This window comes from Podarcis erhardii, assembly GCF_964252035.2.
Source record: "Podarcis erhardii genome assembly, chromosome: 13".
In the NCBI taxonomy this organism is placed as follows: domain Eukaryota; kingdom Metazoa; phylum Chordata; class Lepidosauria; order Squamata; family Lacertidae; genus Podarcis; species Podarcis erhardii.
The window spans coordinates 13,229,616-13,255,460 of NC_138502.1; the positions used below are offsets into that span (position 1 = coordinate 13,229,616).

Sequence of the window (25,845 nt, forward strand, 5' to 3'; positions counted from 1 at the left end):
AGTCTGGCTCCCCACAAGGTCTGAGTGGACCGGCCCCCTGCTGAAAAAGTTTGCTGACCCCTGAGTCAACTCCATACCTCCCAACACTTCCCTGATGAAAATAGGGACGTCCTAAGGTAAAGAGAGACATTCTGGCATCAAATCAGAAACCCGCACAGCTTCTGTAAATCCAGGACTGTCCCTGGAAGATAGGGACACTTGGAGGGTCTGTCATCCCAAGGGCTCGCAGATGGAGAAGGGAACCCACAAGAAGGCTGAGGGCCCTCTGGCAGTCTCCATCTGTGGCCTTTTGAGACAGAAAGTCTTGGTAGCAGCAATGATGTTCTAATGAGTGCCAGGGGGCAGGCCACCATTTAAATTTCCCACAATGCTTCAGACCACTCTGGTACTGGCCCTCGGCGGTCCGGCAGGGTTTCCAAGCACCCAGCTTATCTAAAAGACTATGTTCACTGGACAAACTGCACATGTAAAGCTGTATGGTGAATAGGGTCAATTAATATGCTTATGTGCCTTACTGAAACCAGTAAGGGTATTGCTGTATGTAATGGAACCACTATGGTTGTAACTAATGCCTTATGTCGGTGGGGAGGGGTGTTATGTATTGAAATTCTCACCCTGGCCACCAGGAGTATCGTGTATATAGTTTTCACTCAGGTCCACGACAGCTACTTTAGGCGGGAAACCCTGGGTTGTTGTTTTACAATGCTGACAGCCGGCTGTATATAAAAGCAGGCCGGCTGAGCTGTTTGCTGTTCAGTTCAGTTGCAGTACTTATAAAGAACCACTTGGAGAAATCTCTGTGTCGTCTGCTGTCCACCCACAACTTAATAGCTACGTCAGAGACATTGTGGGAAGTCAGCGAGACTAGTCCTCTGGGGATGATCTGAGATCTCTGGACAGGCGTCAGCAGTGGGGCCACAGCCTGAGGAACATGGGACCCCAACTCCTGCCAGCATGGCCAGTGGTCAGGAGGAATGATGAGCACTGTGGTCAAACCTGAAGGACTACAGGTTGCCTAGCCCTCATGGCCGGTAGAAGGAAGATCTTCAGCCGCCGCCATTTCAGAAATGCACTGCTGGGTGTGATTTCTGCACACAGCCCCAAATTGCAGAGGACCACAGGAAGTGACCAGACCATGGGTCCATCTTGTTCACTGTTCCCTACACTGACTGGCAGCAGCTCTCTGGGGTGTCCAGCAGAGTTCTCTCCCAGCCCTACCTGGGGATCCCAGGGATTGAACTGGGGACTTCAGCTGCTCTACCACAGAATGATGACTCTGCATTCTGACCCCGGGCTTGATGGTCACATTGGGGCAGGGAGTGGGGTACTGATGACAGTAGCCGAGAAGCAGGGCCTCTCTTGGCGAGCTCTGCTCAGGGTCTCAGCATGGCAGCATGTGGGGCCATCCTTGTCATTTAATGGTATGCGTCACCCGGGAACACTCGACTGTAGTGCGCCTTTCTGTCATTAGTACCTGATACTTCAAAAATCACCGAGAAATGTCAAAATGAGGAGGCTCTCCAAAATTAAGAGGAGGCACCTGCCTACCAAATCACGAATGTGCAAGTGTGGTGGTGAAGGTGCAAAGGGGGCATATTTTAATCTCGCTCTCTAGCTGTGGCTTTCAAAAATAAATAAAGGAACATTTTTAGGTCCCTGCCTCGGTGTGTTTGTACTGTTTTAAAAACCCATCTTTAATTCTTTCTTTCTTTCTGCCTGACTCTCTTCTTACATTTTCTTCTCTCCTTTCCTCCAAGATGCGCAAGGCGGAAAACATGGTTAGTTGCTGTTTTCATTGTTTTCAAAGCAATTTTTAGCTGTTTGTATTGCATGTGTGAAAAATGCCTGGAGATTTACGATAAAGCCGGTTCGTCATTAAACGCGACAACAATTTTAGCTGTGTTATTCTGACTCCCAACGCTCTGTTTTTAAATGTATTGAGATATTATGGTTGTAATCCGCCTTAGGGGGCCTTGTTCAGGGCAGAAAGGCAAAATAAAAATGTTTTTATAAATCAATACAAATATTGGGCAATACTTCAACTTCCCTACATATAAATATTGTTGCCTGCACCCTTATCTCTGAGCAGTGAGGGACTTCAGGGGTTCCTGCACTTACACAGGGTTTGCTTTCCTTTGAGTGAAGGTCCATGGAGACTGTGGTGTCTTTAGGATATATGGTTTTATTTTCACATATATACAACCTGAGCAAAGGATGAAAGCTCTCACAGCATTAATACTCAAACAGATCTTGCTTCTCCATTAGGTTTTCATGGAAGCTCCAAAGCCCAACTTTGGGTTCAGCACAGAGCAAGACATGTCCTTGGGTATTCAGTATCAGCCAAGAAATCTCTCTCGATGGAAAACTTCATCTAGCAAGGGGAGGTGGGAACAAGCTCACCTCTTTGTCTCCATGGCAGCCTCTTGGGACATGTAAATGACAGTGCTGTACTTAACTGGACAGCCAAGGCCATTACCTTATCAAAGGAACAGATCTGGCTGCTTTCAGCTCATAGATTCTAACACCACATACACAAGATCAGAGGTTTGGAAGGGACCCAGAGGTATCATGCAGATATCATGCCGTATCTAAGAAGCTACACTTTTTGGAGAGATGCCTCTTGCTATGTGAGATAAATTTATCGAAGATTCTTTCTCCACTTCACTGATTATCGTTCTCATATGAACTGATCTGAAATTATTCAAGTCCCAAACAGATTAAAATCACTAAATTTGCTTTTGACCTCCCCTATATGTTGGCTTCCTGCTACCAACTAGAATAATTCCATAGTGGGCAAATTCATGTTCTTTCTACATTTGAAATTGTAAACCTGAATCACCTTGTGGGTCATATAATATCAATTTTATGTGGCAAGATCAGTGGGCTTAGGCAGATTCCACACTTGTCCCACATTCATAACAAATTGCTGATTATAAAGCCTTGTTTTGAGTACTGTACTTTGCAATCAAATATCAAATGTGGTATGGATTGGTGCTTTTATTAAAGTTTCTTTAAATTGCAATATTTATGAATTTGTTTCTTTCAACCAGTTGGTTACTTGATTGATATAACTACCTATACCACTGATATTCTTCCTCTTTCCTTTCATAAGTGAACTGCAACAGCTTCTATTTTTGGTCTTTTATTATTCCAAAGAAACATAAGTGAAATCATCTGTCATCTCACGATCTGTTGTGCTTGCAGTTCTATAGCTGAAAACTGGAATAAAATATTTACCTTTGGTAACAAGGCCATTTTAATTGAAGGAGTTCTCCCAGAAGTTTTCTACATTTGTTTTATTTGTTTATTTCATTTTAAGGAGGGTAAAAAACGAACCACACGTTAATACCCTTGAGAGAAGAGGAACTCTGTGCATGCTCAGAGGTAAAGTACTCAAACGGCGGCAATCCTATGCAGATGAAAAAAATCTGCATTTTGGTTCGCCTTCCAGACCACTAACGTGCAATGTTTTCAAATAGGAATCACTCGCTTAAGAAAAACAGAACTCAATTAGCTTTGAGCTATATAACACCATCTCCCGCAATTCCGTTCGGCAGTATGCCTCTCCCCCCCTACCCTCCTTCTCCGCCATATTAGTTGTAGTCCAGGCATTCTCCTTGAGGACCTAGAAGCAAACGATAAAGGCACTGAGAAATACCCAGACACGGGCCTGGAGGATAGAACTACATTCCCATGATGCCTTTCGCCTCAGCGGCCATCTTAAATGGAGTCCAAACACCTTTCGGGGAACTTGGCTTACACAGGCCTGATCCGATGAGTGAGCAAAACTACTCTTCCCATGAGGCATTGGGGACGAAGCCGCCGCAAGCCGCCATCTTAGATGTAGTCCAAACACCTCTTCGGGGGCTATAGCGACCAACGGAGCCAAGGAGTCGAGGCGGGGAATAAAACTACAATCCCCACCCGGCATTGCGCGGAGGCATTGGCCGCCATCCCCATTGTAGTCCAAACTTCCCCCAGGTGCCCATAGAGGCGGATGCGTCTGAGGTGGCAGAGAAAACTACTTCTCCCATGAGCCCCCGCGCGTCGAGTGTTCCCTTTTGGCCTTCCCGAGACCGCCATGACGGTTTTGTGTGTGTGTGTGTTATGCGTTGAGTGAGGTGTGTGTATCAGTATGTGTGAGTGAGTGAATGTGAAAGGGAAGGAGGAAGAGGAGAGGATGAGAGAGGCTGGGGGAGGAGGAGGAGGAGGAGGAGGAGGCTCCACCAGCACCGTGGGGCCTAGCTCTGTCCCTTCCGAGGAGCTGTGGGGGCGACTGAACCCCACTCCCCGACCTGCCCCTTTGGAGGGGGGTGGGTGGGTTTAAAGGCCCTCCCTTATGTGGGGGGAGGGACAGCTGGGCAGCGCAGAGCCCCCTTGAGGAAAAGGGTGGGGTGGGGGGCACCAGGTTCCCACTCCCCCCTTGGATTGCAGGGCGGGGGGGCTGGCAGTGGGGAGCGCCTAGAGGGCCCCACCCGGTTGCAGGAGCAAGGGTTTTGCAAGGTTAACAACCCCCATCCTTTCATTGCTTAGGAGGGGGGCAGAAAGCTGAAAGATCGCCAAGGAAGGCACTGGGCCTTTTCCATCTGGGCTCTGTGTGTGAGAGTGAGGCCAGAGCTATGTTCCTGATTTAAAGGGAAAGGCTGATCATCATCATCATAAATAACATTTGGGGACAGCTTTCACCTAGCCCCCACCCCCTTTTGATCCCCCCCCCTGCTCTCCAAAGTGCATGGAGATGTTGTTGGAGTAACAAGCCAAGGGGCAAGTCCCCCTTCTCCTCCTCCTCCTCCTCCTCCTCTTCTCCCACCTCCAGTAAGCCCAAGGAGTGGGGAGTGGGCTTAGAGAGGGGAGTGGTCTGCCTACATTTGAAAAGGGGAGGGTGGGTGTTCTGGCAACTAAGGAAAATCTCAGTGGTGGGCAGAAGAGGAGGAGGAGTCAGGAGGAAGCAAGGAGGGTTGGAGGGGGGGGTTACTGGAGGTTGCACCGCGCATAGGCAATGCCCAAGGCTCCATCCAAAATTAGGGGTGCAGGGGGTCCCTGAGTAGATGTGTGCTACAGCGGGAGCTTTCCTTGTTATTTTTTAGATGTTCGGGGGAAGGGAAGCCTCCTCACACATCATCCCCTTGTTTTCTCCCAAGGGCAAGGAAGGAAACCGTGGAGGGTAGAATAGGAGAGAGGGGGTGAGAGGACTGGGGGAAACTGCTGCTATGAATCTGTAATCGCCTCTTTGGGGAGATCGACCCGCCCCTCCGACTCTTCTCCACCCCCCTATTTTTGTGGGGGGGACTGAGGGAGAGACGCACGCACACACAAATCCTTCAACAACTGGCTGGATCTCTTCTCTCTCCCCCCCCTCCACTGCCCACCATGACAACAAACCCAGCATTAGAATCGCCATCCGCCCCATGGCCCCACAGCAGGTGAGTAGCCCATCTCTCCTTCGCTCCCCGCTCCCAAACCCTTCATGGATTTTAAAGGGGGGGCTGCTCCCCATCTCCAATCTCCTCCCATCCTAAGGCACATTTGGCTGGTGCCTGTCTGTGATATGTGAGTGTTTGTGTAGATGTGTGTGTGTGTGGTGTGTGTAGCGATTGTAAGACGTACAGCATCTTTTCCCTTTCGGAGGCTGCTGATGGATGAGGAAGAATCTTTGGTGCCTGGATGCGCTTCCCAAAGGTAAGTCCCTCCGCCGCCCCCCATCTCTCTTGGCTTTGCGAAAGAATGCTTTTCAAGGAATAGAGACCCTTGTCCCTTTTCCCCCGAAGCCAACACTTTCTCCCTCCCCCCCCCCATTCAGAATTTATTCGCCCTCCCTCTCCCATCTCCAACGTGATGCTTTTGAGGAGGACCCCCAGTCGCTTTGCAAAATAACCCCTTTCCCCCCAAATTAGCTGGATATGCAGGGCAGGTCGTGTGAACGCACACAGCATGTGAAAACATCACAACAACTCATATGCAGGGAAGGAGGATTGGGGAGGGGGGAGTGCTGTTAAGCTACCAGGCGGGTTGCATGAATGTATCTGTTGGAGGTGGGATCTGGAGCTTCTAAGCCCCTCCCTCCCCCGGCCCCCCCTCAAATGCAAGGTACACTATTGTGCTTTCCTCAGTTTCCCCATTCCTTTCGGGATCTCCTTTGTTGTTTTTGTTTTCTTGGGCATTCTCCCTCTTTCCCACCCTTACGTGCTGTCACCTTGGGCTGGATTGTTTTGAGTGGGGGCGGGGGGCGTCGGTATTTATTTATTTATTTTTTTGTACCCAAAAGGAAAGCAGGCGTGCGAGCGAGCGGATACCGGGGTGCATCTTTTTTTCTGGCCGGCTTGCTTTTTTTTTAACTGGGAAGAGGGGGTCCTCTCCTGGGTGGGCAGCAGCATCTGACAGGCACCGGGGGGAAGCGGAGGAGAGGAGCGGAGTGGCTCCGGGGCGCGCGCGCGTGTCCTGCGCCTGTGTGTGTGGATGTGTGTGCGCGGGGGCAAGCGTGGAACCAAAGTTTCTCCTCTCCGATTTCCAGGGGAAGGAATTGCCGGCCGTAAAGCGCTCCTGCCTCCCTCTCTCTCTCTCTCTCTCTGTGTTTCTCATGTTTTAAGCCCTGGGGGAGGGAGGGGAGGGGAAGGGAAGCGGAGGAGAGGAGGGGATGGGCCGTGTCTGCCGATTTCAGGGGGCCCTGGATCCGGGATGGCTCCGCTCTCCCGCCTCGAGGAGCTGCGGGATCCGGAGGGATCTGCCGGAGGAGGCTCGCCCCCGAGAGCTGCCTGGACTTAGAGGCTTTTAAAGGGGCGGCGAGAGCGGAGATGTGTCAAGCAGGTTGCAGATGGCGGAGAGGAGCCGAGGGGAGCCAGCAGCCGGCACCGTGCAGGGCCGGGCTGAGGTGTTCGGGATCCCTTGCCAGGACCGGGCCTGTCAGCTCTGAGGCCATGCTGGGGCGTGATGAGGTATCGCAGCCAAGTTCCCATAGACACCACGGCCCTCTCGACTGCCTGCCTGCCTGCCTCCCACCTGATCCCACATGCCAGGGGGTGGCTGGCGGGCAGGCAGCCTTAGGAAGTCGGGGGTGCTGCTTGTGGGACGTGTTTGGTGACCATTTGCAAGCGGGGGCACTGTGGTATGTGTGTGGGGGGGGGGGGAAGAGCGCAGCAAGATCAAGTGGCTTATTCAGGTTCACCGAGGCCTTCTGCCACCTAACCTGTTCCTCCCCCTTTACCAGCTCATCCCTAATAGCACCCCCTGCCCTAATTTACAAAATATATATCTATCAAAAGATGAAGTGATGGTGTTTTGCAGCAAAGAACATCAAAAGGTTATGGGCATGCCCAGGTCTGTCCCTCCCCCTCCAGTTTGGGGAACTGAAGTGTTCTGCTGTCTATACTGTAAGTTCATTGGGGGCAGAGGCCATTGAGTGTGGTGCCACCACTTTCTCTTCTCTAATTCCTCCTTGGATCTTTTGGTTTGATGCTTTAGGCCTTGCTCCCCAACTGGGACAGATCCTTTCTCTGAAATATGTGTTAACTCCCCTTGATTGTATTTGTCCCCTGTTTCCTTTGCTTTTCCCCGCCATGAGAATTTAGGGCAAAATTGGATGTTACTCGCAAAACAGCACTTGCTGAGAAAACACCAGTTCTGCTTCTGCTTCCCTTCCCCCTCCTCTGTGTAATGCCTGGAAGAACTTGCCTCCGCTCTGACAACTCAGGGGCTCTGTCACATCATTCACTGCCAATGGAGGGATGTGGTGACGTCATGGCGCAAGGGAAGTTCAACTGGACATCATGTAGAAAGAGCAGAGAAGTATATCTGAACCAGCTGTGGTTTTGTGGTTTTTAAAACTTTTCTCAGAGGCCTTGGGATCTAAGTAGTGATGGTGGAGGAGACAATGGGGCCTCTGAGTTTGGTCCTTCAGTTGCAAGCACCTCAGGGCAAGGACCTGCTGTTTTTTTGGTTGCATTACTGTGCCATGTACCTGTTGATGGTGTTATATTAACGATTGTCACCTGCAACAGTTGCTAATGATGCAAATGTAGCCCTTTCCTTTTTGGCTTTCCCTTTCTGCTCCTGATATGAAATCTGTTCTCTGAGTTTCCAACCTCCTCTAGCCAACATCCTCCTCCTTTGCCTTCTTTCTCTTGTTCCATCTTTCCCTGCTTCAAGAAAGGCCCTGTGGAAATGGTTGCTCTTAGATTAAGCATGTAGTTTTATTTCAGTGGGACTAATAATGTTTTGGGAAGTGCTACCCATAGAAAAGCTTTCTACAGCCTTGCTTTCATTTTCTGTTTATTACTGTGCGATTTCTCTCCTTCTCTGTATCCTACCCCCCCAAAAAAAACTCCACTTCCAATCCATATTGATAAGCAGCTCCTTGTACATTACAGTAGTTCTTCCCTTTGTTTTATGAAGGTAGAACTCAAATATCCTAAGCCCTTGTATCAATTCCACATCTGAGCCGCCAGCTTGGCAAGCAGGCCTCCAGAAAGAACTGGGAAATTTCTTTTGAGATACCATGTTGGTTCCCAATAATTTGACTTTTTCTCCCACCCGCAATCAGTGACTTGTTGGCGTTTCCTTCTTTTCTCTTTTTTTCTAAACCAGATACTGGCTTCTAGAAGCATGAAATATTTTTCATGCCCTGCCTGCAGTATTTCCTCGTGAAGGCTCACCTTTCAGGATAGCGACATGAAACCTGCAAATGCCTCATTCTAAACCAGAGGTGGGCAACCTGTGGCCTTCCAGATGTTGTTGGATTCCAACATGGCCAATGGCCAGGGATGATGGGAGTTGTAGTCCAGCAGCATCTGGAGGGCCACAGGTCCCCCTTCCTTGTCGTAAACCGCATTAAAGCAGTGCAACCTTGGCAGCCACATGTTAACAAGCAACACAGAGAATCACTCTTTCTTTTTCTTTCTTTTTAAAGGTGCTGCCCATAGCTAGGGTGCTTCTGCTGTCCTTCTCATTGCTGATCTCCCTGTCTCTTTAGGAGGGGAAACTCACCTGTTTTCTTTCAGCCCTTTCTATAAAACAGTGGTTGGGGGAGAACCTGCATCCCAGCACCATGGGCACTTGTAATTAAAGCAGCTGTAAATCACAGTGTCTTTTGTGACTTTGGTGTAAGCAGGCAGAAGAGTGAGAGCAGTGAAGTCCATCGCTTGATTTAACCTAAAAGGTCCCCATTGAGCCACATTATTAGAACCTAGCTTCTTTTTATTCCGCTGCAGCTTTGTCATTAATATTGGGCTTGTAATCTGCACAGAGTTTTTGTGAGGTGGTTCAGTGTTGCTCTTATTTTAGAGAGACAGGCCCGTGGTTGAGCCGAAGTGATGCGTCAAAGGATATATGATGAATCTCTGACAGAGGTAGGATCTGAGTCCATCTTTCTTGCCATTGCAGTAGCTCGATCAGCAAGGCATTTTCTTGGATGCCCCTTACTCCTCTGCTGACAGAACAAGACTAGGTAGATTTTATCAGCTGGGGACAACTACATTTTTTCAAGCATTTCAGAAGAGTTACCCTTTTTAAAAAACGCACCCACCAACTGCTGTAAAAAATAATTAATTGGGCGCTTTTCTTTCAATAACAAAAAGAATCCCACTGCAAAGGTTCTTAGATTTGTTCTTCTTTAATGGCTATTGCTGTATAATTGCATGCAGAGCCATGCGTATTCTTCTGTGATTGTATTGGGCATGTGCAAAAGTTGATGTTTAGACAGTGCAGTCAGCATCAGGACTGTGTTTCTAGGTTTGAAAGGTTGCGGCTCAGTGGGGATGAGGGAGCTGTGCTGGATTTTCAGTGATGGGGTGGAGGGGTAGAGAGAGAATCTTAGGGAAATATTTGCTGTCTGTCATGAGCATAATCAGAATAAATCATGTGGAGAGGGGGAAAACTGCTCAACTTTGCGTCATTTACTCTGTTGTCATGCACTTCAGTTTTTATTGGGGATGCAAACTTTGGTGCTGGACCTTTTTGTTTTGGAGCACAAATATGCTCAAGGTTGCTTCTTGCAATTTTTGCCCTCCCTGCTGGATATTTTCCCCTTCCAAACATTGCTGTGGGTTTCTGATATTTTGACTCCCAACCCATTTTTGTGTGATAACTGTTACAGGGGAGGGAAGTTTGTTTGCCTTGAGAACTCTCCAGAGGCTGAGGCAAACCAGAAGACTCTGTTGGATGGGGACCTCTTTTATCACTTAAATTTACTGCCCATATAGCCTGCCTTTCTCCCATGATGGACCTTAAGGCAGCTTATAAAAAGGTGTTGCTGCACAGCCTGCTTAGTGTTAGCAAGGTTGCTGCTTCATTGGCCTGAAGATCATGTCTTGGAATAAGTAACCCAGGGAAGGAAATAAATAAACTAGAGCCCTAGCTTTCTTTCTGTATTTATTCATATAGATCAGGGTGCAAACAGACAGAAACAGCAGACCTCTCCCATAGCACCAGCTGCTTTTGAAAGAAAGATAAAGAGGATTCAAAAGTGGCTCCTCTCTGGGATTGGGAGCTTTGTCCAGAAATGCAGGTGTCCCAAAGTCCTTTTAAGCACGTAGAATTATTTGTGTGAAAAGGATCGGGCTTGTTGGCTTTGTTTGTTTTTGGATCCTAGTTGTAGTTTTGCAACTATCAATATTGGGTTTTATTAAGCTTGATCAGGATGGTAGAAGATTTAAGACTTTTCAAATGCTGGGAAGCAGAGGTTCTAAAATCGTCAGTGAGTTTATTTTCTCTTTTAAAAACTTCTGTTTCTGAACTTTGCCGCGCAGTTATATTCAGCAAAGGCTGATTTGCTCTGCATTCTTGGTGCTGATATTGTAATCTCGCTTGATTCCTTACTCCGCTGTGCGATGTTTCTGAGAGAGCTGTAGGGTGTTGTGTCTGTGTGTCTGTGCAGTTTGTTCAACAGCAGAGCATTTTTAAAAACTTAGTTTTTGTGGCAGTTGGGGCCTGCAGACACATATACCTTCCCCCCCCCCCCTGCTCCAGTAAAGTGGTTTGCTCCTAAGGGGTGTGAAGTGTTCCCCCCCTTCCAGTTCTGTTTCGGACAAAATCTAAAGCCATGGCCATATACACAGGCTTCCTGTTTATAACAAGAAGCATGTCAAGAGCTCTCTGTCGCGTGTCCGGAGCATTTCCCTGATCTTGGAGAAGAATGAAAATCCTGTGTGTGTGTGTGTGTGTGTGTGTGTGTGTGTCACGCGCGCGCGCGCGCGCACACACACACACACACACACACACATAGAGCGATAGCAAGGAACGGGCTGCTGTAGGTGAAGTTGAGCAATGCAGTCTGTGGCAAAATGAGAGCTGCAAAATGAGGCTCTTGATTGCTTGCACCAAAGAACCAGGCCTGACTGGAAAGTTCTGCAAGATGTCCGGGTTTGTCGCGTGACCTGTCCTAGCCTAGACGGCGATGGGATGCACTGCTTTGTGGTTCCACCCTCTGTGGGGCACTAAGGTTCTTCACAGGCTCAGAGTTGTGGGCCCACTGCAGACCCCAAGTTCCCTGAATCTGCCAAACTGCAGGTGCATATTGACGTTGGACCCCTTGTCCCTTCACCCTTCCCAAAACTGGGAGTGGCACCAAGGCGTCCTGATGTAGTGGGTTGCCCCAATTTCGCTTTGAATGGGTGCAATATTTCTTCACCTGAACTGTTCATTCCATGACGCCTTGATGATGGGGACGCCTGCTCTCTGCGTCTGCCCTGTTGCGCAGGGCTGATCAGCGGTGTCTGCACCCTCCTTTTTATCTGAGCCACATCTTTGCTTGGCCCTTACATGACATCAGATGTAGGGCAGGTGGCCTTGGTGCGTCCATCATGACCTTGCAGGCCACATTGGAAATCTTGGCAGTCTTAGCCAGGCCTGTGAGCAAAGGGGTTCCACCGCTCCAGTTTCTTCTTCCAGCGCATTGCCTGTTTAACAGTTTCCTCCCCTTGATGATTATGCCAGGATCTCGGTTCACTTCTTTTTGCGTTTCAGATTCCCTCTCTTCTCTTCACCTCGGTGGCTGCCACTTTCCTTGCCCACCTGCCTGCCGCCTTGGAAAGCGGTGGCTCACTCATCGCTTGTATGCCTCTCTTTCTCTTTCTCTTTCCTTGCAGCCCAGAGAGTAGCTGAAGCGGGACGTAGCCAATGTCGTCCAGCAAAGGGGCGGGGGCTGGAGCTCGCCGGCGGCGGACGCGGTGCCGGAAGTGCAAAGCTTGCCTGCGGTCGGAGTGTGGGGAGTGCCACTTCTGCAAGGACATGAAGAAGTTCGGGGGGCCTGGGCGCATGAAGCAGTCCTGCCTCCAGCGGCAGTGCACGGCGGTGAGTGGGGAAGTGGCAGGGAGGGTGGTTTGCAGGGTGGGTTTCTGTCCAGGGTTTGGGGCTGCTGGTCCCCTGACTCCAGTGCGGCAAATAGAGGGGCAGGTTGGCGCAGATTGGTAAGGGAGGCGTAACCCCCCCCCATTGATTTTATTAAAGTTTACACGGAAAAACTAATAAGCCCAACGGCAAAGTGGTAAGGCACTGGACATCCAATAGGGGCATTCAAAGTGTGTGTCACTAATCGCTCCAAAATGAGCTAGACTGCCATGCAGTAAGAGAGTCCAGAGTCACCTCTGTTAGCTTATAGGAGAGGACACTAAACTTCAGTAAAGGTATCCTCTTAGATCAGTGATGGCCAAACTTGGCCCTCCAGCTGTTTTGGGACTACAACTCCCATCATGCCTCGCTAACAGGACCAGTGGTCAGGGATGATGGGAATTGTAGTCCCCAAAACACCTGGAGGGCCAAGTTTGGCCATCACTGCTTTTAGATGATTCCTCAACAACATCTCTTTTATTGCGTCAATTTCTCTAAAAGAGCCAAAGACCATACCTTTCATCGCAAACCATCCAACGTGGAATATGAACTGTGTTTCCAATTATGTCCATTTTCTAACTCGCCTGCCCATGAAAGAAACATGACAAGTGATTTCTGGGTTAATTGAGATGTGCTGTGATTTTAAATTAGCTAAGAAAATTTGAACGTGATTTTAAATGCGGCATAAGTTTCTGGTCCTTAGGATTGTGAAGGTAAATGCCATCAAGCCTGCATTGAGGGAGTCTTCATAAACTCTCAAGGGTTGAGGCAGGTCATTAAAAATGCCGGCCGCATCTCTTTTCAAAGTCCTCATTCTTGCCGCATGTTCCTGTCTCTTCTGGCTTTGCGTGTGACTCTCAGATATGTCAGACGTGTAGAAAAAAAGTGTGGGGTACAGTTCTAACCGGGGTTTAATAATTCAGGATGCAGGTGGGGGGGCTTGGCATGGAGGAATTCTCCATGTTTACAAATATATCTGCATTTGTGCAAGACCCCACTGCTCCCTACATATAGAAAGCTAGTATGTTAGGAAGGGAGACTTTTGAAAAGTGAAAGTGTCCTGCTTGACATGCTGGCTTAATTACTTTCTACATGCAGGATTATTATTATTATTATATTATTATTATTATTTCTACATAGGAGGGCTTTCACATATTCAGTTTGCCTCACGTGCTCTCTGATGTGTCAGCACTGTCCCTCGAGCTATTTTACTGCATGTTGGAACCTGCTGAGCGTTGCATGTAAAACCAGATCACATCATGTGAGCGAGTGAGGAACTTTGCAAAGGAACTCTCTGCATCTAAACAGCTGCCATGTCAGGCAGAAGAGCTGCAGGTTCTTCTTGCAAGCCGGCTTTTGCTTGCAGGGATGGAATATGTCTGTTTGTATATGTGAGCATTCAAAGATGCCTCTGTCTCCCAGTCCTGGAATTGTGCAGCCCGGGAACTGAGTATCGCATGATTTGGGTTTCTTTTCTTGTTTCGCATGTTTTGGATCTGCTTTCTATCGGCTGCAGGAGACTTGTTTGATTCAAAGCAAAAGTAATCTTTGATCTATTTAGATGGTGCAAGCTGCAGTTATTATAGGAGCCTCCCACCTGATCATTTCCCCCCAGTCTCATAGAAGGTCCCATAGCAATTGTTGAGTGCTATTGTTTTCCTGAAATATCTGTAGAGTGGCTTGTCTTGTGTTTCAAAGTCTTATGTCAGTGATTGCCCCTCTTATGAAAGCTCAGGAACCGAGCGCTCTGTGTATGTGTGTGGGGGGGGGGTGTTCCTTGTGAAAGAATTATAGAATCATAGAATTGCCAAGTTGGAAGGGACCACGAGGGAGCCTTCGAGGCAAAGCAGGAGCCTTTTACCCAACGTGGGGCTTGAATCTGCAACCCTGAGATTAAGAGCCTCATGCTCTACGAACTGAGCTACCCCAGTTCGCATAGAACGCGTTTTAACCAATAGTTCTGATGCAAAGTTTAGAACCGGGCATTGCATTCAGTGGCGAAAAAATGCAGTGCGTTCCCACGAGCAATGGCGCAATGGATTGGGAAATTGCCGAAGATAGGCTTCTTCAGGGATCTCAGTTAGCTGCACAGGAGAGCCGCTGCATGCATCTAATGTACTGTCGATTCGTTGACTTTTCCCGCAGTTCCTTGTTATAACCTGTTTCTGCGGGGTGGGAAGGAGCCTCACATGAGTGAACCCCCATCCCTGCCCCCGACCCTCCACCCCTGCCCCTTACTTCCCACCCCTCTCTCGTTGCAGCCAGTTCTACCTCACACGGCCGTGTGCCTGGTGTGTGGGGAGGCCGGGAAAGAGGACACAGTGGAGGGCGAAGAGGAGAAGTTCAACCTGTCGCTCATGGAGTGCACCATTTGCAACGAGATTGTGCATCCGGGCTGCTTGAAGGTGAGGGAGTGAACGAGAGAGAGAAAGAAAGAGAGAGAGAGAGAGAGAAACTGGCCCTTGCAAACAACAACAACAACAACAACAACCCCACTCTTTGGGCCTAACGGATGCTGTCACCCCTTTTCTCTTTTGCAGATGGGGAAAGCCGAAGGGGTCATCAACAACGAGATTCCAAACTGTTGGGAATGCCCCAAGTGCAAGAGAGAAGGCAAATCGATGAAAGTACGTCGATGGGTCTGCTGGGCAGTGCGGTGGGGGCGACGGAAGACCTTTGCACGGCCAGCCCAGTGTGGGCTGGGGGGCCATCCGTGCCCTGCCAGGCCAGTCTTGCTTTGGGAGGCTGTGTGTGTATGTGCTGGGGAGGGTGAGCGTAATGGAGCCAGGTTTGTGTGTGCATCCTTTCAGTTTGATTTTGCCCTTTGGGCTCCTTGCCCTAATTAGCTGCTTCAACATCCAGGTTAGGCTCCCAGCTTCTGTGCTTTTCCCTTGCCCCCTCCCAGCCAGCACTGGGGGGGGGGGGGAGTGATGGATGATTGTGGGCTCTGGACGCAGGGAATACGCGGCCTGAAATTCCGCACGCCCATTCCTCGGCTAATCCGCCCCTGCTCAGTATTTCCTGTTGTCATGTGGAAATAAACTCTCCTCGAGGCCTCCTGGTACACCATCCTCAAAGAGAGCGGAGCTGCTTGTTGCCTTGGTAGAGTCAGGCTTCCAGACCTCATGAGGCAAACGGGTGCTGAACCACTGGGCCCTCAGATTTCTCCCCAGTGAATTGTCACCTGTTTGCAACTGGATCTCTCCTCCCCAACCAGGGTCTTCTGTATCTAGATATGTATTTATAAAATGGCATTCTCCCAAAATGGGGTCCTAACACCTTGTCTGAAGCTTAAAGTGGAGAGATCCACTCAGATCTCCTGAGGAGGAAGTTACATACAGCAAAGGCCATGTCCCATTTCGGAGCAAGTTTTATTTTTTCAGTTTCCAAATTCCAAAAATGCTAAAAAGTTGCAACATGACTTGGGAATTCAAAAGTTGTTCTGGTTTAATTATCGTATTTACTCAAATGTAATGGGTCAAATTACAAATGGCCAAATTACATCTTGAAAATTAGGGTGTGCATTAGATTTGATGGCGCATTTACACTCACCAGCAAATACTTTTTTGGCTCCAGGGTTTTGAAAATTGAGGTGCGCATTAGATTTGATGGCATGTTAGATTTGTGTAAATATGGTAATATTTATTTTACTTACCAAACAAAACTAAATTGTGTGTAAAATACATAGAAATCATATACTGTAAATGTATTATATATTAATGTTTTATATATTAGTATTGTATATCAATACTATTATTATTATTTATTTTTGTTTTTATTTAGCATTAGCTGACATGTTCAGAAGATAAACTTGAAATTATTCGATTCTCGAAAAGCAACGTATATGCTTCTTCACCAAACATAGACTCGCCAAGCTAAATGTTATCCAGTCACAAAATTAAATAGCAGATTTGAATTCCTCACGCTCAGAAATGTATTAAGACCCCTCACTGAAGAAATCTGCAAAAATTAAGTTTTGTCCCCTAAATTGACACTCCCCTGCGTGTCCCAGCCAACTGTGTACCTCCAGGAGGCAAAAGAATGTTGTGGTTGACGTTTTGCTAATGATAAATATAAAAGGGCACATTTCCCATTTTGGAAACTGCCCATGAGGAGCAACATTTTGAAAAAGCTGTCGTGCTTTTCAGGGGAGAATCTGTGTGTGACAGTGGTGATGTCTCCCCTGCCTGCCTTCCGCCAGTTCTTTTCTCAGCACAAAAAGATTACAAGAAATCAGGGTGGATTTGATTTAAATCACGATTTTTTTTTTCTCTCGCATAATTTTTATTGTTTTTAAATCATAACAAACAAGAAAATAAAACAGTTTACACCTTGTTGTCACAGATTTCTTTCTATAAGACTTCCTTCAGCTTCCCCTGAAATCATCCATACCCTAATTTAACAAATTCACACAAATCCTAGCTTATATTGACATTATTTTCTCTTTCCAGATTTAAATCACGATTTAAATCATTAGTCAGTAAGACTTGATTTAAATCGTTTTCTTACAGAAAGACTCACTCTTGCTGGTATAATCTTAATATTTACAACCAGATGGAGGTTTCATTTTTGGAATAATAAATTTTCAGAGTACTTTTTACAGTTATATCAAAAATTACTGATTTGGTTATACTATTAGAAACACTTATACAGATAATTATGAAATCATTTTGAGGTTTAATAAGTTAACTGTTTATATTTGGACAATGTTTTCTGCTGTACTTTATTGGAAGGAGAAAAACAATCATTTTCTTAATAATAATTTAAACAATTTATTTAACTAAAGCAATAACATTATAGCATATGTATACATGTTTGTTAACTGATGCAACTAAACAATTAAAAAAAAAACCTTAGACCGAGTTTTAGCACACACGAAAAACTTAAAACAAATGACTATAATGTAATTTAAATAGAAAACTATCTTTAGAAAGATTTTTCCTCCAAAAGCATTTTATTTTTAAAATCCGATTTAAATTTTTAAAAAATCTGTTTAAAAAACTTTTAAATAAAAAAATCATTGATTTTTATCCACCCTGCAAGAAATGCAAGAACTTTATTCTTCCCGCCTTCCTTTTTTATCCTCCTTTGGAGTCCCTGAGCAAAACCAGTGTCTGGCTCTTTGTCTGCCATCTGGAAAACATGTTTACGTTCGTCCACGCTCAAGGACAACTTGCTGTGTTTAAAATAAAACTCCCCACGTGTGTTGAGCCGTCTGCAAGTGGGCGCATCCTGCTGCTGTCGGGTCTGTGCCCAGTGCAGGTGATCCCTGTCCTGCTGCTCTTGAGAGTCCTCTCACTTTTGCCGAAGCCCATCCCACCGTCCCCCTGTTCTCTTCGGGTAGCAGGAAGCGGCTGGCAGGCTGCTTGCCCTCTTCCTTCCCCTTCCCTTGCTCCATCTTGCACGCAGGTGAATTGTGGCTGCCCGCTAACTGCCCCTGCCCCTCTCCCCTCCTTGCGCCCGCAGGACTCGGGCGACGGCACGGGGAAGCGGCGTTCCGACAACGGCGAGGACGGCGTCCGGTGGAAGCTGACGGACGAGCCTGCTCAGAACAAGAAGAAGTTGGCGCCGGCGCCGCCTTTGCCCCCGCCACCCACGGAGGAAAGCCCGGTTCAGGCCGGGACCCACAAGCGGAAGAAGGAGAAGGAGCTGCCACCCCCAGACACAGGGCCCAAGAAAAAGGTCAGAGGCTGCCGTTCTGTCTGATGGATGTTGCGTGCCTGGCCAGGGACCCAGGGTCCTCTCCTGGGGTCTCCAGTGTGGTTCTGGGCACCACAGCATCCCCTGAGACCCTTCTTCAGTGCCAGCCAATCCCCTCTATCTTCCTGCCCCCTTTTCTTTTTACAATGCCTTTCAGGATCTTTCCCCCCCTTTTGGTGGGGGATGGTTTGATTTCAAATCAAGGTGATTTAAATTGGTAAGGTGTCAAAGGGTGATTTAAATCATGGAGCCGGTTCCTCAGATTTCCAAATGCGTCTCTGAGCCCACTGAACGTGGAGGACCCCTAGCCTCCTAGGATCACCCCGCTAGAAGACTCCAGCTGGATCATACCAATGGTCCATTTTGGCCAAGCATCCCATTTCCTCGCAGTGGCAAACAGCTGCTTCCAGGAAGGCCGTGAGCAATGTGCAAAGGCAAAACGCCCTTTTCCCGTTTTGTCTCAGAGCAGCTGAGATTCTGTGCCATACTGCCTCCGAGCGGGGAGGTTCTTTCTGACACCCCTTCTTTCTTTTGACCCAATGGGGTGGGGGCCAGAGGAGGGACAAACGGCTGTTCCTAGTGATCTGAACTGATAGCTTGCAGAGGCTTTTTGAAATTAGGCCTGAGATTGCTTAACATGAGGCTGAGCTTTGTTATTCCTTCCTACTGAGAGTGAGATCCAGGAGTTCCAGTTCCCTCCTGGCACATTGGAGCAGGAATGGAGCATGTGTTTCAGCTCCAGAGCCAGATCAAGAACTGGCCTGCCCTCAGCACCCTGCTTGGGGCAGGTATATGGGGCTGCCCACCTATCAGTCACTGGGCATCGGGTGGCAGCTTCTCAGACTCAATGATTGGTGCTGACAGTCAGCCCTGCTTTGTCCATTTGCAAGTGTGGTTTACATTGGACCCCGCAAATGGGCATTTTTACTCCTCCTTCCTGAGTTGTTGATCAGGCTTATGGTTTTGGTCTTCTGCGCTGACCACACTAAGAGGGATGGGCAGAGGGGAGAGCTAACTCCTTCCTCCAGAACATCCCATCGCACCTTTTTTCTTTGTTTCTTTACACCCAGTAACTTGCTGCACCTGATGGGACAGCCTCCCAGCTTGCCCTCATTCCCAAAGGCTTTCCTTTGCCCTCAAAATCCTTATTGGGTCTTCTGAGTTAGAGACACTGCAGCCCAAAATTCCAATAGTCTTCTCTTCTCTCTTGCAGTTAAAAGGCACGCGGGAAAAGCATTTGAAGAAGGTGAGTGCTTGTGAGTTTTCTCGCCCAGCTTGATTTTATGGAGCAAGACCAGGATAAGATAACAGGGGGATAGCAGGGGGAACCAGGACACGGAGGCTGTGCGGAGAGAAGTGGAAAGGGAGTGACCTGCTTACCAGCATGTGAGTGCACCTTGTATTTCTCTAGCACATTTGAGCAAGACGTGCGCCTGTTCTGTCCACCAGCATAGCTCTTGCACAACATCAGGTTGCAGAACCTCCATTCCCTCCTCCTCCGTACAGTATCAACCCAGGAAGCTGCCTCATGCCAACTCAGACCATTGGCCTGCCTAGTTCAGTCTTAATCTGCACTAACTGGCAGCGGTGCTTTCTAGGATTCGAGGCAGGGAGTCTCTCCCAGTCTTACTAGGAGAAGTTGGGACTTTCTGCATGCTAAGCAGATGTCTGACTGCTCAGCTTTAGCTCATCCGCTACCTGGTCTCAAAAACACCCCCAAGCGAAGAAGAGTCCACCCCCCACCTCCTGGGGCAGTTGTCTTTCTGCTGTCAAACAGCTTGTGCTGTTGAGGAAGTTTCTCCTAACATTTAGCTACAATCAGCTTCCCTGACGTTTCCTTCTCCGTCCTCTAGAGTGGCAGAGGCCGAGCCTGCTGCATTTTCACTGGGCAGAATGCCGAGCCATCTCCCAGGCCCTGATCCTGTTCATATAAACCCAGGGGGCTGCTGTTGTCAGATTCCAAATGGAGGTTCACACAATTCAGTGCACGTTTTTCTCAAGTCGCTTGCATGTCCTAAGACGCATCTCTTTCTCTCTAGCTCACTTGAACTTTTCTCTCTCTCTCTCTCTCTCTCTCTCTCTCTCTCTCTCCCTCTCCCTCTCCCTCTCCCTCTCCCTCTCCTCTGCCCGCACCTTTCCTTTCCAGGCCACTGAGCAGCAGCCCGATGGGAACAAGTTGCAATCCATGCAGACCTGGAGCCGCATGGGCAGTGGGGACTTTGAGGTGAAGGGCACCATCTCCCACCCCTCCATCCACTTGAATCAAATCACCGCCAGCGACTTAGAGGTGAGAGGTGGGGTTTAGCTGGGGCGTCTGTGTGTGGCTGGCAGCCTTCAGGCACGTAGGAAGAGCCTTGCCCAATCAGACGTAGGGGAGGCCTTTTGGGAGGCCCGAAAAACATGGATGTGAAGACAGTGGGTTTCTGCAATGCCTGGTACCGAGAGGCATCTGGCAGAAGCAGTTTCATATGGTGAAAGGAGAAGAACAAGTCCTTGGTTCTGGCTGAGGCAGTAGATAGGAGGTAGCTGGGCAGCAGCAGCCTTCTCCTGTTTCAAGGCTGAATTTTATCTGTTTATTCTATCCCACCTTTTCCCATGGAAACAGATGGCAGCAATACGTGGCTCGTCTCCGTTTTTGATCCCCGCAACAGCCCTTTGACGTAGATTAAGCTGAGAGACGACACCATTCCCAAGGTCATCCAGTGAGCTTCAGGGCTGAGCAGAGACCCTTTTCTCTTTTTCCCCCCATACAAAATATGTTCTCACTGAGCTACAATCCCGCAAAGAAAAAAAAATCTGCCTTCAGGAAAAGTGGGCTGGGATTCTCTGCTAAGCACAATCTCAGTTTATTCATTGCCTTCATTGGTCTCTCATCCAGGTGCTGGCCAGAGCAGGACATGCTGAGCTTCCCAGGTGCCTTCACACTGTAGTCTGATGCTGTCACTAAGTGGCCACTCCACCCCCCCCCCAAATTCTTGCCGGTACAGCTGGCTTCATGGGCGCCCCAAGTGGGGCGTCCTTTTCATGTGCATCGACAGCAATCCCACAGACTGCTGCAACGGCTGCCAACTTGGGAGGCTTTAAAAGGGGTTTAGTGGAATTGGTAGAGGATAAGGCTCCGGAATCAGAGGCAGTACGCCTTTGAATACCAGTCGCTGGGGATCAGGAATGAGAGAGTTGCCCTGCTCATAGAGTCATTTGGTTGGTCAATGTGAGAACAGAACACTGTGGTGTGATTGATCTGATCCAGAAGGACTGCGCTCGTGTTCCCTTTGGCCACTAGGTGGGGCTCCAATCACATGACAGGAAATATTATCCCACCTGACAATTTGGGGAGGGGGGTATCCTGCGAACGGACAGCTCCCCAAGCTGACACCGGCACCCTCCTAGCAGGATGTCAAATATGCACAAGCGAAGGGCACTGAGATACAGCTGCGAATCCAGGCATTTTCGATTTTCACAAACACGACGTGGTTTCTTGATCCTTTACAACTATTTGATTTACAGCCTGTCCATCTCAAAGCCACAAGGCAGGTAACGTCATATTGAAAACACTAAAATGCTCCTTAAAAAAATTACTGACCCTTAACGTCTCTGGCTATTGGTTTTTCCAAACTTGCCCGCTTTGTCCAGAAGACTTGGGCTTTGGTGAGTCTCCAGGCAACTTTGTTGATTAAAAAACAACAACGTTCGCCAAAGTGCCCTGCAAGCAACTGTTTGAAACAGTTTCGTTACAGAAACATTCCAAAGCAGGGCATGGCAGAAAAGCAGCGTCCAGTCAAAAACTGCTAAATGCTTGGTCAGAGATGCTGCTATGGCAGCAAAGTAGATTCTTTGCCCATCCCCATGGTTAGATTTGCGGAGAAAGTGGTATCAGCCTCCTGTCTGAATGGGGGAGCAGCTGGACCTGGAGTTTTCTCTAGAGACCTTAACTAATCACTCACCTTTGTGGGTGCATTCCCCATCATCTAATCTGGACGTTGCGAAAGCAGCCGGATCACGTAGAGGCCAGACTTAAAGGGCTTGCTCTCCGTTGATCTTGGGAGGTGGTTGGGGAGATGGTGGAATGCTTTATTCAGTCAACTTGCATCCCGCCTTGTCTTCTGTTGTGGAATTCCAAGCAGACTGTACGTGGGAGCCCTGAGCCCAGGCTGTGTCTCTTGAGCGTTGAGAGTTGCATTTCATATATATCTAGGGTAGCAGGATGCTGGGATCTTCCCTCCTGGCAAGAATCCCTTGTTTTGAAATGAATATGTCAACCCTACCATTGGTAAGCGCCAGGTCTGGATTGATCGTAAAGCAAAATAATCACATGCTTAGGACATTAAGGGAGGGGAGGGGCACCACAGAAATTTTCCATTGCTGGATTTACCATGGGCCAGCAACTTCACTTTTCAGTTCACAAATACTGAGACAAAATCTATCTACATTAATTCAGCTGTAAGATAGTAATTAAATTGTGTGTTTCATGGAATAAAGTGGAAGTGTACAAAAAAAATAGACATTTTCCATCTTACTGTATTTTTTATTTCATTTCAAACAATAACAATTTATTACACGGTTTCTATTTTGAATTAGATATGTGTGGGGGTACCAAAATCTTTTAAAGTGCTTAGCTTTAGGGCCTCTAAAGGTCTTAATCCAGTCCTGGTAAATACCCTCTGGAAGGGAGATCCTAGAATCGTAGAATTGGAAGGGACCACGAGGGTCATTTAGTCCAATCCCCTGCAGTGTAGGAATCTTTTGCCCAACATGGGGCTTGAACCCCTAATCCTGAGATTAAGAGTCTCATACCAGCTGAGCTACCCCAGCTTCTTTTTCAAGACAACATGTGATGAAAAGGTCCAGGCAGGGTGGGATCGTGGTGCCCTCCAGAGAGTGGATTCCCAAAACACATCCACCCCTAGCCAGCGTTACCAATGGTCAGGGATGATGGGAGTTGTAGTCCTGCAAACAGGGAGGGCATCCGGATGAAAGGCAAACCAAGCTAGCAACCCAGGGCACGAACTCTCTTGACTACCGGTCTTTCCTTTCCTGCCAGAAGCCGAAGGGTCCTCCGGGCCCCCTGGAGCCCTCCACGCAATCGGACAAGTCCCACCAGCGGGAAAAGTTGGAGCGCTTCAAGCAGATGTGCCAGATGTTGGAGCGGGTGAAGAACAGCAGCAGCTCGAGCTCCAGTTCGGACTCTGACTCCGACACGGACTCTCGGGGCTCGGACGGCTCCAGCGGGGGGGTGTCGAGCCGAGCCGCCTCCCCAGCCACCCGCTCCCAGCGCCTGGCCGCCCTGGGCTTCAGCGCCAGCGAGGACGACGAGGAAGAGGACGAGGAGGAAGAGGAGGAGGCGTCGGAGGGCGGGCGGCGCAACGGCAGCTCGGAGACAGCGCGCAACGGCAAGCAGCCAAAAGCTCGGGGGAACTCTCAGGAGAAAGAGAACAATCACCGCCCGACCAGCCGGGGCAGCGAGCGGGCCAAGCAGCAGGCGGGCGGGCGCAAGGCGGGCCGGCCCGCCGGGCAGACGGGCCTGCGCATGGTGGCGCGGACTCAGTTCCTCAACTGGCCCCTGGTGCCCTCGCCGCCCAAGCCTCTGCTGCAGCTGGAGCGGCACGTGGTGCGTCCGCCACCCGACAGCCCCGAGCCCGACTCCCTGCCCTTGGACAGCGGATCCGACCATATCATGCAGCGGGACGTTTGGTTGGCCGTCTTCCAATACCTCAGCTATCGGGAGCTGTGCGTCTGCATGAGGGTGTGCCGGACGTGGAGCCGTTGGTGAGTGCCGGGGTGGCTGGGGGCTTGCCCGGAGGAGCAGCGCGGGGAGCGCCGGAGAGGTCCCAGGGTGGGGGAGCAGGTTTTAGGTCGCACTCGTACAGCTGTTTCTTGCTGCGTTCCCTGAACCGCCTGGAGCCATATTGTTTGGCAGACCCAGGATGGGGGACTGGGCCTATTCAGCAGCTGCGTAACCTGCGAATGGAGATGACGGTGAGACAGGAGTGCGAATGCCACAAGCGCTGATGGTGACACCGACAATCTCGGGATGGGAAGTAGAGCTGGGCGACAATCTGGTTTTCAACATTGTGATGTATCACCAGCGAAACGTCAAAATATGCTGATATCTCACGATGTCTGAAATAAGGATGTAGAGGTATTGGCTGACTTCACGTTTTTTTCTGCATTATGATTTTTGCCGGCGCCTGCTCTTGTGATTCTTGTGAGTTGAGCCAGCAGAGATAACGGGGGGTGCAGAAATCGAGAGACGCGTTGGCTGGCTTCACGGTTTCCCCCACATTGTGATTTCTGCATAGCACACATACACGCATAACGTGTTCCATGATAGATTGCCAGTTCAAAAGTTATGAAACAGATGTCACGATACAGACTTCAAAACCGGTTTTGGATGATGTATCGATATCTCGCCCAGCCCTAATGGGGACCGCTGTGTCTGGAGGGAAGACTGGTCTGCCAGTCAGGGAGCCTTGTAATGTTCCGATGGAGATTTTCTGCCTGAGCTCATGCATGGGATTTCTGCCCATGTCATGAGTGGGGAGCTTATTTCTCCTTGCACTGAGCTGTGCATGCCAAGGGGGGGGGGTGCTCAGGGCCGCTATATTGGAGACGTCCCTTGCTTGAAATCCTGGACAGCTGCTGCCAGTCAGTGTTGCCAGCACTGAGCTAGATAAGCGCAGTACTGTAGTCCAACTTTATGGCAGGCAGGTTCCCAGGTACAGAGGCCAGCCTCTTCACATGTGTGCTCCTTGTTTCCTGGGTTACGCTCCCTGTTTCTCTTTATTTGCTCAGTATCCTAAGAAGCTCTAATATCCAAGGAGCTCAGGGTGGCTGGTATCATTTATCTTCCTCCCTCTACTGTCACCCTCACGAGAGCGACCGGGCCAAGGTCAGTTATGACCCAGGATCTCACTGGTCTCAAGGACTGCTGGGAAGTCCTCTCCCCCTAGATAGGCAGAGTGTCCTTGCTGGACATGCTTTGTAAAAGCAAGGCAAGCAGCAAAAGATGACTTGATCTTTGGAAGTTTCAACTGTGGGAAGGAAGAGGCCAAGGTCAACGAGGCAGAAATCAGAACAAACGCAGTGATATGCACTTGAGGTTTCTCTGTACGTGATAATGAAGGCTTCGGGGGTTTAAGAAACTGCCTTATCTTTCTGCTTTCAAGCCCTCTTCATCTTCAAGGCTTCTATGTATATCTATGTCAACCATCTTATTATTATTATTATCATCATCCATTTTTGGCAAAGCAAGTAGTAAGAAACAGGAGTCAGGGGTGGGGAAGGCAGAACAGTCTTGCATAGGAGGGGTTCAAAACTCAAATCGCCAAGGACAGTTGCCATGTTCCTCCCTTTGCTTGCCATCTTAGCCTGCTTTGGTGTCATTTGCCAGCAGTGTCTTGCCATGTGGATTGGTGGCAGGGAGGTGTTTTCTTCATGCCATTACAGAAAATTCCCACCGTCTTGCAGGTCCTCCTGCTGTGCGCAGGCAAATGGAGCGTCTCCTTCTACGTGGCAGACCTCTTCTGTCTGAACATGGGTCTTTAGTTATGTAGCTGTCAGAACCTAAAAGTGGGCTTCAAAAAAACCAAAACACTTCCCTTTTTTAAAACAACAACTTCCGCCTTGCTAGTTTCACTTTCCGATGGGCAGGAAACAGCTTCCCATGCCCAGCCCATGCGAAACGTATCAGGGCTATGGGGATAGAGGAAAAGGGGTGGGAGCATTCATTTGTATATTCATTGCCTAATGTGATGCTCCATTTTGACTTCTCAAGAGTCATGTTGGCATAACTTAGGGTTGCAGCTTGTCCTTGGCATGCAGAGGGTC

At 48.9% G+C, this 25,845-nt stretch overlaps 1 protein-coding gene across 3 annotated transcripts in view; it reads left to right on the top strand.

Annotated features, from left to right (window-relative positions):
- Window positions 1-3,967: 3,967 nt before the first annotated feature.
- Window positions 3,968-25,845, top strand: part of FBXL19 (F-box and leucine rich repeat protein 19) — a 33,752-nt gene continuing 11,874 nt past the window's right edge. Inside the window, exons 1-9 of one of the 3 annotated variants that reach the window (XM_081835212.1) lie at window positions 3,968-5,423; window positions 5,629-5,679; window positions 12,078-12,282; window positions 14,580-14,723; window positions 14,859-14,945; window positions 17,785-18,000; window positions 19,232-19,264; window positions 20,165-20,305; window positions 23,060-23,784. In XM_081835212.1, the coding sequence (XP_081691338.1) occupies window positions 12,109-12,282; window positions 14,580-14,723; window positions 14,859-14,945; window positions 17,785-18,000; window positions 19,232-19,264; window positions 20,165-20,305; window positions 23,060-23,784 (1,520 nt within the window). In that variant the 5' untranslated portion in view covers window positions 3,968-5,423; window positions 5,629-5,679; window positions 12,078-12,108. Of the gene's footprint in view, window positions 5,424-5,628; window positions 5,680-6,575; window positions 6,933-12,077; window positions 12,283-14,579; window positions 14,724-14,858; window positions 14,946-17,784; window positions 18,001-19,231; window positions 19,265-20,164; window positions 20,306-23,059; window positions 23,785-25,845 lie in introns of those variants that run through there. The other 2 variants (XM_081835214.1, XM_081835213.1) reach the window with 2 other exon arrangements.